Consider the following 12,308-nt stretch of genomic DNA (forward strand, 5'->3'; position numbering starts at 1 on the left):
CGCAAGCGGGGAGACTATAGAGCCTGTTACACATGCGTTATTTACATCAGTTATGCATGTATACGATGATTGCAGTACAGTACGTGCATCAAAAGTGGGAAAAAGGTAGTGCTTCACTTTAAGTACATTTTCACTTTACATACATGCTCCGGTCCCATTGTGTACGTTAATGCGGGGCATGCCTGTACTAAGCATTGCAAATCACAGTTTTGGCATTAAATTATCGCATGCAAATCTGAAATGTAATCTTACTTGTGTTTGTTTATTTTTCTCAATTTTACCTTAAAGTGCTTCTTTTGTTATAAGCTGAAGTGACCGATTGTGCCGTTTTAGGCACTTGCCTAATGAAATTCAGGAAGGAATGTATTTATACCATCTGGCAAGACACATTGAAAAACTTGGGCGACGTTCCGGACCACAATGGTGCTTTGTCAAGCTCCTCCAGGAACTCCCTAGGAGCTGGGCAGGGAGGGTTAGGCTGAGTCCCCGCTGGCGCTGAGCACGCTCATGTTTGGAGAGCGCTCCAAGCATGAGCTCCGGGTGTCCTGGCATTTACGGGCGCCCGCGCGAGGGGGGCATTGAGCGCGCTGGAAAGTTAGTAGTTTTTTTTGTTTACATAAGCGCCGAGCGCGGATGAGCGGGTGTGCAGGCGCACGAGCACACACACACACTGCGTGAGCTGGGACTTACATATATCTATATATGAGTGTCCCTGATGGCAGGACCCCCCCTGATTTATGTTGCTAGTGATTATCTTCTTGGAGTACTTCCTGGACTTCTCACTGAGACTGTAGATGGTATTACTCCTTCACTGGGTTCTATAAGGACTGGAACATGGATGCCTACAGCTGAGTATCTTTTTGTCAATTACCAGGATTTTTCAACAGCACTGGCTTTTTCATATGCTTCTCAGCACCAACATAGATGCTGAGTTGGGCAGCAGACTTATTTACATCTGTCTCCTTTATTGCTCTAAACTACAGTGTTTGTTGACACCTCAGCATGCTTTAGTAGTGTAATTTTTTGGACTATTATACACAGGGTTTGAGTGTAATATTTATTATCCTTTTTCCCTCCCCTGTTGCTCCCCCTTGGTTGTTATTTTTCTTTGTGTGCTGTTTTACTAGCACTCATAAGTTTATTTCAACTTATTTATCTCTCCTTAGTTGTTTGATTTCATTTTGATATAGATAGAGATCTCATTTTTTCATCTCCTCTCATGCAGCTAGGATTCTGTGGGGATGTTTTTGCATTTTTTACTGTTCTGAATCACTACTCATATCAGGATTGTTAGTGTCACGGTAGCTTATGACAAGATATAATGAACACCAAATATCTGGGTGGAACTGCACGAGGCTAAGATATAATAAAATATAATATATTCCATAAATAAGGTGAACACAGCAATATAGTACAATTAACAGACAAGAAGGTAACACTTACTTAGGGTTGGGGAATGGAGAAGTATCAGCTAGCAATTCTCCATCAATCCAGTGACATTCCAGGTGGAATCAGAAGCACAACTCCAGCACAACTAAAAACTGTAGGGTTTAAACAGTTTATATACCTGTGCAACCCTATTCTTAACATTGAACACAGCCTATTGGTGAACAATTATCTGTATCCACTCTCTAATGTGGAGACACAGACTAACAGACTAACCCATGCCCTCAGGTAACAGTTTGTTGATTGATTAATACTTAAACCCTAGACATTGGGTAACAATCAAGGCAGTTAACTTTTGATCACCGTGCTTAGGCTACTCAGCCGTCTGCCCTTCATGACCTATTAGCCTAGCAAATGGCGTCTGCATTTTCAGAACAGATCCAAAATAAAATACATATACACTTTAATATCTACACATACTAAGTTCCATTCTGGTGGGCTCAGTGGGTCGACCTTTGCCAGTTTTTAATGCCTACAGTGACTCCACATATTGGCCAAATATGAACTCTCTGTGACCTCCAGAACTGGAGATACAGAAATGCACTTTAAAACATTAAAATACATGCTTATAATGAAACATGGGAACAGGGGAACATACATTTTCAAGGTACAACAAGGTGCAAACCTCGTCCCTGGACCGCAGTCCTGTTAACCCCTTGTCTCTCTGGTGAGGTCAGGGGATGGCCATATGGGGTGCAACCCCTTTAATACCGGGCCCCCCCTTTCTCCCTCTACACCTCCCCTTCTTAATGGGTGACCTGTGGCCCACTGGCCCTAACGGGGAGTGGGGCACTGCTGGCACCCTTAACGAACTAAGTCTCAGAGGGATAGTCCTGACGTGAAAGTCCATCAGCATTGCTGTTTTCACTACCCTTTTTGTGCTGAATAGTAAACTCTTGCAAGGCCAAGCTCCACCTTAGCAACTTGGCATTCTCCCCTGATGCCCTCTGCAGCCAACTCGGGGGGTTGTGGTCTGTGAGGACCGTGAAAGCCCTTCCATACACATAGGGCTGGAGTTTTTTGAGTGCCCACACAATGGCCAAGCACTCTTTCTCAATGGTGGCATAGGCCACCTCTCTGGGAAGTAGTTTTCGGCTGAGGTACACCACAGGGTGCTCTCTACCGTCGTCCCCCACTTGGCTCAACACAGCCCCAACGCCATAGTCCGAGGCATCAGTCTGTATGAGGAAATGTTTGGTATAGTCTGGGGCAGCCAGTATGGGGGCCCCAGCAAGTGCAGTTTTCAGTGCCTGGAAAGCAGTTTCACAGGCAGGAGTCCAGGTGATAAGCACAGGCAGTTGCTTCTTAGTCAAATCAGTCAGGGGTTTGGCCACGGTGCTGTACTGTGGGACAAACTTCCTATAGTACCCTGCGGTGCCCAAAAATGCCATGACCTGTTTCTTGGTCTTTGGAACAGGCCACTGAACTATGGCTTCTACCTTGGCTGGCTCTGGTTTGAGGTGCCCTCCACCCACCCTGTGCCCTAAGTACAGGACCTCTGCCATCCCTATCATACACTTAGTGGGTTTCAAGATAAGCCCAGCCTCCCTGATCCTATCTAGCACCGCAGCTACATGTCCTAAATGGGAGTCCCAGGAATTACTAAAGACAGCAATGTCATCTAAGTAAGCCCTGGCATAGCTCTGCATCCCTTCCAGTAACCTATTGACCAGGATTTGGAAGGTAGCCGGGGCATTCTTCATCCCAAATGGCATCACTAAAAACTCATAGAGGCCACTTGGAGTGATGAATGCTGACTTCTCCCTAGCCTCCAGGGTCAGGGCATTTGCCAATAGCCTTTGCTCAAATCCATAGTGGTCAGATACTTTGCCCCGCGAGTTCATCCAGTAACTCATCCATGCGGGGCATGGGGTAGGCATCTGACACCGTCCCAGCATTGAGCATGCGGTAGTCCACACAAAACCGGGTGGTCTTGTCCTTCTTAGGGACTAGAACTACCGGGCTTGCCCAAGGACTCTGGTACGGAGTAATTACCCCTAGGGTCAGCATCTCCTCTATCTCCCTTTCTATACTTGTCTTGACCTCTGCTGACACTCTATAAGCATGCTTATGCAGAGGCTGCAGGTCCCCTGTGAGCACTGGGTGTTTTGTGAGATGTGTGGTCCCTGGCATATCAGTGAAGAGGGCCCTATACTTAGCTAGCATGTCCCTGGTTTCTCCCTTCTGCCTAGTACTCAACTGTGCCCCTATCTCCACCTGCTCCACAGTGTTTCCCTGCCTGCTAGAAATCATAAGGGGTCCTACAAGATCCATCGCTACTTTCTGGAAGGGTTTCCCCTATTATCGGTAGGAGTTTCAGGGGTGCCTTCACACGGTCGCCCGCCTTACCCACTCGCTGGCAGGCATCACAAGAGCGTCAAAGTGCCCACATCTCGAGATGCCCCCGGCCAGTAATAACGCTGTAATAACCGGGCTCGCGTTCTGTTGACCCCCTGATGTCCCGCTAACGGAATAGAGTGAGCTATCCGTAACAGTTGCTGTCGGTACCCCATGGGCACTACTAGCTGTCGCTTACCGGTCAATCCCTCCTCTATCCCTGGGTTTCCTTCTTCTCTATACAGGAGTCCCTTATACCATAGGCAGCGCTCAGTGCCCTCCCCTGCCTCAGATTCGGATGCCCGAAGTCTCACGCTGGCCAGGGTAGGGTCTGCCTTCACTGCCACCCTAAACTGGGCTCCTAATTCTGGCCACCCCCCAGTCATGTTATTGTCAGGGGGATGGGGAAGGGTGAGAGGGAACAGTAAGTCAGTCTGTGGTTGCAACTGATCCTGGCTTACCTCCCCGGGCTCCTCTGCGCCCTCCGCTAACGTTGGTCCCAAAGGCTGGGGGACTGGCGCCACCGCCATTGCCGCTGTCTGGCTCCGTGTAACCGCCGCCACTGCAGCGGGTTTGGGCACTCGGTCATAGGTGCAGGTCATCGGTCCCAGATCGTTGCCAAGAAGAACATCGGCATCCAAACCGGGTAAAAACCCCACCTCCCGCACACCCTGGCCCTCCCCCCAATCCAAAAAGATTCTGGCCACTTGCAGGAAACGTGGCTCTCCGTCAGCCACAGTGATCTGTATCCCAGGGCCTGGGATCAATTCCTCTGGCCAGACCATATCAGGTTGGACCAGGGTCACTGCACTCCTGAATCCAGCAAGCCGACTGCTTGCCGGTCACCAACTGTGACCAGGGTGAGATGTCTGCTCCGGCCGTCCGTCTGCTGCAGGTCCGCGCTGAGATGTCCTCCGCTCCTGGCTGTAGGCACCGATGAAACCGGGACAGGTGTGGCATGGGACGCCTCGCTGGGAGTTGGTTCCATGACCGGTCCGGTGTCTGTGGTGGAAGCCACCCGCACGCGGGCTACCGGCTTCGCAGCTGGGGTGCGTTGCCCCCGATGGGGTCCGCCGGAACGCAGGGGTTCTGGGCAATCTGGTCTGATGTGACCAGGGCGGTTGCAGTTGTAGCACCGGCGCTCGTGCCGGAGCTCCCCCGGCTTCGGTGCACTGCTGCCCGCAGGCGGCCTCTGAGTCCATTGGGTGGTATTGGCAGACTTTCTGGCCGGTGTCGCCCCCACCGCCGCCTTGGCTACTGGTTTGGCGGTCATCAGGGCTCGGCTGGCCACATAGTCATCTGCAAGCCTCACCGCCTCCTGGTAAGTCTTAGGCTTCTTGTCGTACACCCAAGCCTTCACTGCTGGCGGGCACTGCTGCATGAGCTGCTCCTCTAAGATGAGGTCCAGCAGGCATTGGTAAGTCCGTGCCTCATAGCCCTCCACCCAGCGTATCCCGTATAAAGCCATGTGGGTCACGTAGGTAACATAGGACTCCTGGGGCTGCCTCTCCTCCTGCCGGAATTTACCCCGGTAGGCTTCAGCGGTAAAACCGTACTGAAACAATAACAGTTCTTTCAGGTGTTCGTAGTCATCAGCATACTCATCTGGAAGCGCCATCATTGTCTGCTTAGCCAAGCCGGACAGTAAGTGGTCCAAACGTGAAACCCATGCTGGGGAAGCACTCTGTACCGCCGGCACTGCGTTTCAAAGTTCTTTAAGAAACTGTCAATCTGGTCAGTACCTTCCACGAACTTGGTGAGACTGTGCTGGTCCAGCTTAAGTTCATCATTGTTGGGTTGGACAGGGGGGCAATAAGCGGGTCTGTTCACTGCCATAGTGATAAACTGCAGCCGCTCCTCCGGTGTCCCTCTGTCTCCCCACGCAGTAATCAGTGCCAACATTTCAGGGGTGAACGGACCAGTAGCCGCAGCAACCAGTACCCCTCCTGTTACACTGCTCCCGGGAGGTGCACTCGTTCCCTCCCCGAGATTCCGCCGCCCCGGCACTGGGTTCCTTCCCTGATCTCCGGGTGGCTGTAAAAGGGCAAGCTGAGCCGTATCCTGAGGCTCTGCAAGCCGGGCTTCATAGTCACCGATTGCGTCAACCATGTCTGCGACCTCCTGGTTCTCGTAGGGCAGTCCATATTCACGGCACTTGTCCTTCAGCTGAGCTCAGGTCCTCATGTTGGATGAGCCTTCAGCCTCGCTCATGGTTCAGTCGCAGCAGTGAGGTGGTGTTACAACTTGTGTTAACTGTTGCCCTACTGTGTGTTCAATATCTTTAGTCCCAGGAACTCGCAATTACCATCAAGTTCCTACTATGTTACAGTATCCTGCAGTATACTGTAACACAGGTCCAGTTCAATCCCGCCGCTTGCCACCAGTTAATTATAGAGCTTGTCACGGTAGCTTATGACAAGATATAATGAACACCACCAAATATCTGGGTTGAACTGAACGAGGCTTAGATATAATAAAATATAATTTATTCCTTAAATAAGGTGAACACAGCAATATAGTACAATTAACAGACAAGAAGGTACCACTTACTTAGGGTTGGGGAATGGAGAAGTATCAGCTAGCAATTCTCCATCAATCCAGTGACATTCCAGGTGGAATCAGAAGCACAACTCCCAGGTGGAATCAGAAGCACAACTCCAGCACAACTAAAAACTGTAGGGTTGACACAGTTTATATACCTGTGCAACCCTATTCTTAACATTGAACACAGCCTATTGGTGAACAATTATCTGTATCCACTCTCTAATGTGGAGACACAGACTAACAGACTAACCCATGCCCTCAGGTAACAGTTTGTTGATTGATTAATACTTAAACCCTAGACATTGGGTAACAATCAAGGCAGTTAACTTTTGATCACCGTGCTTAGGCTACTCAGCCGTCTGCCCTTCATGACCTATTAGCCTAGCAAATGGCGTCTGCATTTTCAGAACAGATCCAAAATAAAATACATATACACTTTAATATCTACACATACTAATAAGTTCCATTCTGGTGGGCTCAGTGGGTCGACCTTTGCCAGTTTTTAATGCCTACAGTGACTCCACATATTGGCCAAATATGAACTCTCTGCGACCTCCAGAACTGGAGATACAGAAATGCACTTTAAAACATTAAAATACATGCTTATAATGAAACATGGGAACAGGGGAACATACATTTTCAAGGTACAACAAGGTGCAAACCTCGTCCCTGGACCGCAGTCCAGTTAACCCCTTGTCTCTCTGGTGAGGTCAGGGGATGGCCATATGGGGTGCAACCCCTTTAATACCGGGCCACCCCCTTTCTCCCTCTACAGTTAGTTACTAGTTCTTTTCAGTACAGCAGGGCACAGAACTGAAAATCACCAGATCTGCTTTCCGGCGATTTTCACTCTACGGCGGGCCCCTGGAACGGAACCCGCCGTATACCCGGGGCCCTCCTGTACTGTGCATTTAGTCCTCAGATTGTCTTTTTCTCTTGTCATGCTTGTGTTATTTTCTCTAGCATATTTCAGGCTGCCATCAGTGTTTGTATGTTTTTAAATGTTGGTGTGTTCTACTGTTACTGTATTAAAATCATAGACATTTTTTCAAGTTGACTTTGGTTCCCGGTTTTTTGTTTCTGATTTCTATATCTTGCTTTAGGCATATTTAGAGTGCTGTTATAAGGGATCTTGTTAGTCTTTTTTTGTATGTCCACATATATCTATATATGTAAGTAACCATGGCAAGCGCCGCCCGCTTAGCGCTAGCAGGGACGCAGCCTTAGATATGATCTTAGTACAGGCAGTCCTCGGTTATCCAACGGAATCCGTTCTGGAAGTAGCGTTGGATAGTGAAACCGTTGCAAAGGGAGTCCCATGTTATACAGTGGCGGTGAGCGTTGGATAACGCATTCCGGCGTCGAAAAATGGCCATTGGGGTTCTATTGTAAAGCATTGGATATGCTATTCAATGTAAAGTGAAACGTTAGATAGCGAGGACTATCTGTACATAGGCTTATCTTTAATTGACTATGATTAAATAACTGCTTTTTTTCTTCCCTTCAATTAGGATGCCATCCCTGGGGTAGCTGCATGAAGTATAATTGTAAAGTGCTTAGGGACTGAAAGGGCCAACAGAAATACAATATATGATCATTATATATCTGTCTATGCTATTTATTTATTTTTGCCTATTTTAGGGTGCAAAGTTCCCCTGGGAAAGTGCTGTCACCGGACATGAAGTCTGCCCGGAGGACATTTATGGGGAACAGGAAATTCACATCAATGGAGATGTTATACTAGCATTCCAACAATATTATCACATGACACAGGTACGGAAAAAAAACCAATAGACATAGAAAGTGGGACTTTATTTATTGATAATTAAATCTGCTATCTCGTTTTAAAGTGCAATCTCTCTTAGGACTAATGTGCACTAATGTGTACTAATGTGTACTATTGTGTACTAATCCTAGGAGTGGCTCAGTGAGTAAAGTCACTGACTGTAAAACAAGGACACTGAGTTTGAACCAGGGGAATCTACGTACTGCACAATATACTGTAATTGTGATGCACTTTGAGTCCCATTGGGAGAAAAGTGCTATATGAAATAAAGTTGTTGTTATTATTATTATTATTATTATTATTATTATTATACTCTGCAAGTCAAGTTAGAAATATCGCTGATAATGAAGGCATAAAACCATACATGTACCTTGCCAATACAAAGAAAACCTCTTTGTGGTTTTTTTGTCTATTTATCCAGCAAAAACCTGAACAGTCAGTAGCTGTGTGTACTAATTGCTAACAAATAGTATTACATTGTATGAAAAGGCTGCCTGTAATGAAAAGTATATAATTAGTCTATATTTAGAACATAGTGAGTTAAATTCTGTCTAGGGTGAAAAGACTAAAGTCAGAATGTATTCAAGTCCTTCCATGTTACTGTACATTGGTGAAATAAGAGGTAAAATAATGTACAGCTCAACCCCGTTATAGCGCGATCCGTTACAACGCGAATCCGCTTATAACGCGATGCAAGCGTGGCTCCCAATTTTCGTATGTATGAATACTTTACAACACGATTATTGGTATCTTAAATACTTTATTGTGCAATGCATACAATTGTACATTATTTCTAACGCGATCCACTTATAACGCAATGTGATTCTTTGGACCCAAAGCACAGCGTTATAAGGGGGTTGAGCTGTATGTGGTTTTATCCTGTACATTTTGTGAATAAGAGTATATTAGGTCACGGTAAAGCCTCTCCGCTCGGCTACCAGGGTTCACATTATGGCAGAGTTTCAACTCTCCCGTTCCCTGTGGGCCTAAACATGACAGGTGTAAATCGATCTTTCCTAAGAGGTAGTTGGCAACCAGCAGATGGCACAATCTTTTTAAAAAAAAAATAAGGTATTGACTTTTGTTTTGAAATGTAAGAACCCTTCAACTATATGCTACTGATTGTGCAAAATATCTCTCCATTATAAGAACATTACATATATGAAGCAAGAATAACAAACATCCAAACTTGCAAGGTATACAGAAGATAATTCCTCATAGAATCAACAATTGAGATTCAGCTGCCATTGCAACAATATATTTATTGAAAGTGAAGGAAGGGTGGCTTAGTCAAATATCAAATATTAAACATGTTCCCTTCCTTAGTTCAAGGAAAAACATTATATTTCAAAAGCAACAGTATTCATTCTTTAGTTGTACTGGCAGCAATTTAGATTATGACCTTTTTAAGTACAGTACATGTATTTCTTTATTAAACAACAAAGAATTGTCAAAGGGGAGAGCTATAGCTCCTTCCTTGACCAAAACTCACACTATGATGATGTCAGTTAGGTCCTGAACAGAGAATATAATAACAACAAATGGCAAAAAATCAAGTTTAACGTGGAACAAAAGAAGAAAAAATTGAATTCAACCAAGTTCCATTAGAGGAGGAATCTTAATGTAACCCTTTTAATCTCCCCCCCCCCCCCCCCCAATCTCATATAGGGTCTATCTTGGGGAAAGCTGCTCTGGTTACTCATGGTAGTGTGGTGCAAACCTTCTGGTAACAGGGGGCCCTGGGTCTCCCGCATGGTGTTATAGGGGAGGTCAGGACAGGCTCCTGGGGTCTTGCCCGATTCGTACACACGGTGACAGCGCCTCCATCTCTTGCAGCAACCAGATGTATGGGGGAAAATCTCTGCAGGAGAACTATCTCTTCTCCTCCGTAATAGATTTCAGTCTCAGGCAAGGAGAACGTGCACAGCTTACACCGATTCCATTCTTATCACTCAGGTCTTCACCTTTAGGATGTCCCTGGACCTTCACTCCCAGCCACCAGGGGCAGTCCTTGCTCTTCCCCCTATCCCCGTAGGGAAGGCCTCAGTAAGCAGAGCCCTGCACTACTGAGTTGGAGAGACCACACCTCTATCACGGTAGAGGCACAACTCACTAAATTGATATGTGCAGCTCCTTAAGTCAGTTCCTGTAAGTACCAGCCCCCTGTCCCTGATTGGACAGCAGGTCTGATTGCACTACCTTCTCTGACTCGCTGAGCTGCAAGGTGTGGGGAAAACCCATGATTACTCCTGACAACCTACCCTTACTAGGGATTACTGCCAGGAGGAGGGCAGACTTATAGCCCAAAACCAGCCAGGGCTACATTGACATTCTATATTTGTCCAATTTCAACAAAGTGATGAGCATGTTAAACATGAATAGAGAACAGAAGAAACAGATTTTGTAATTGAGATGATTGAATTTTAAATAAAATTTCAGCCAATTCAGCATTCATTTGGGGATAAATCTACTTCCCCATCAAAAACATAAAAATCCATCAAAACCCATCAAAAGCTTGTTTAAAAAATATATATGTAATGGGTTTTCTGAACCGGTCTGACCCCCCCAATCTCATATTGGCCTCTGTGGTCTAACCAGTCCCCATTATGGTGTAGTGTCTGGTGGTGCACCTGTTGGCAACAGGACTCCTGAGTCTCCCGCATGATGGTGTGTGGGGATTTGCCAACCCAGACAGGCAGCTGAGGTAGTGTGCGGAGTCCTACCTATATCCAGTGCAGCGCCTCCACCTCATCAGGATCCTCGGCGTCCGCTTGGGGATGAGTCTGATGAGGAACTCCTCTGTGGTGCTCCTCTCTGTGCAATAACTCCACACTTGCACATGAGAGTGTTGTTAATCAGGAACATCTTTATTAGTACGGTGGGCCAGCTGCCCCTCACAGTGGGTATTCTCAGCCTCACATGTTCACCGCACTTCCCTTTGAAAGGTATGTCTTCCCTTAATTGATGGATTCCCTATATCCCCTTAGGGAGATAGTCCCTGTGCCAGGTCCCTGGTTACAGTCTTATAAGCTGTCTCCTCCCAAGCCTGCACTCAGACTTGCTCCTTGTCTCATAGCCCTTACATAACCTTCCAACAGCTTCTGAACTCCTCCTCTAACAACTAACTTTTGAACAGTGCTGTGCCTTATGTATCCTCTGGGGGCTGGCACAACTCTGACATCACTAATCATGGATTCAGAGCATGTGACCACTCCCATCCATACATAGGGCACCTCACCAGGGTGTGAGGGCAAACCTCCATAATTACTGCTGGCATGCCCATAACTTACCAGGCCTTACTGTCAGCAGGAGAGATGACTGCAGCCATTTTACAGCCTGGCTACATTCTCCCCCTGGTGAATCCCACCGTCCCCGGCTGGGACCTAAATTTGAAATACCTTTCCTCAGGAAGCACTGTAAAATGGAACACACACATTTTTATTAATCAACATGAGATTCATGAAATAACAAATCACATTGCGCCAAGCACGCCCTGTCCAGCAGCCACGAACTCGCGCAATGCTACCCAGTATCTCCTAATAATAGTGCCGGGGATCAGGTTTCTTAACCTCCCGACCCCCCCATGTCCAGGACAGTCACGCTGTAACTGCGCGGCAAACCCCTCTTGACTACACCACTTCTCGTCTAACCTGCCAGGATCCCAACCTTCTTCCCCTGATCCTTCCTCCTCTTCAGTGCCATATCCCCTATCCTCATCCAGGGAACCCACAATCCCTGACTTAGGATTTGACCCAAGGCTCTTAGTCTTACACCTTACACTAACAGTATCATTAGTGCTGGATGGCATTCCTGATGTCCCAGTAGATCGGGACTTAGGCCACCCCACACTCGTTGGCCTTACTTCCAACTTTACTATAGCCACGCTAGGTCTGCAACTGGACTCAGATGCCTCCCCCGAATATCCTCCACCCACTGACCCATCGTCGGATGTGTAACTTGCCAGTCTCTCCCCAGTCCGTTCCTCACCGGTTCCCTGGGACCCTCCCGACATCCCCAAAATGGGCGTGGACCCACGGGAAAAGGTGACTGGGACAGGGGCCTTATCTAGGGCATGGGTTTGGGCGTAAGGACGGGCAAATGGTATCCGCGGGGTTCCGACCCGCTCTCTACCTTTAGATTGTCCAGTATCACTGCAAGGACTCTCCGCTGGCTGAGCCTCACCCTTCTCGGCTCT

At 47.2% G+C, this 12,308-nt stretch overlaps 1 protein-coding gene across 1 annotated transcript in view; it reads left to right on the forward strand.

The window, feature by feature from the left end:
* The window catches only part of PGGHG (protein-glucosylgalactosylhydroxylysine glucosidase), a 91,000-nt gene that overhangs the window by 30,470 nt on the left and 48,222 nt on the right, over positions 1-12,308 (forward strand). Inside the window, exon 6 of the mRNA XM_075566755.1 lies at positions 7,969-8,100. Within this exon, the coding sequence (XP_075422870.1) occupies positions 7,969-8,100 (132 nt within the window). The remainder of the gene's footprint in view (positions 1-7,968; positions 8,101-12,308) is intronic.

This window comes from Ascaphus truei, chromosome 12, assembly GCF_040206685.1.
Source record: "Ascaphus truei isolate aAscTru1 chromosome 12, aAscTru1.hap1, whole genome shotgun sequence".
In the NCBI taxonomy this organism is placed as follows: Eukaryota; Metazoa; Chordata; class Amphibia; order Anura; family Ascaphidae; genus Ascaphus; species Ascaphus truei.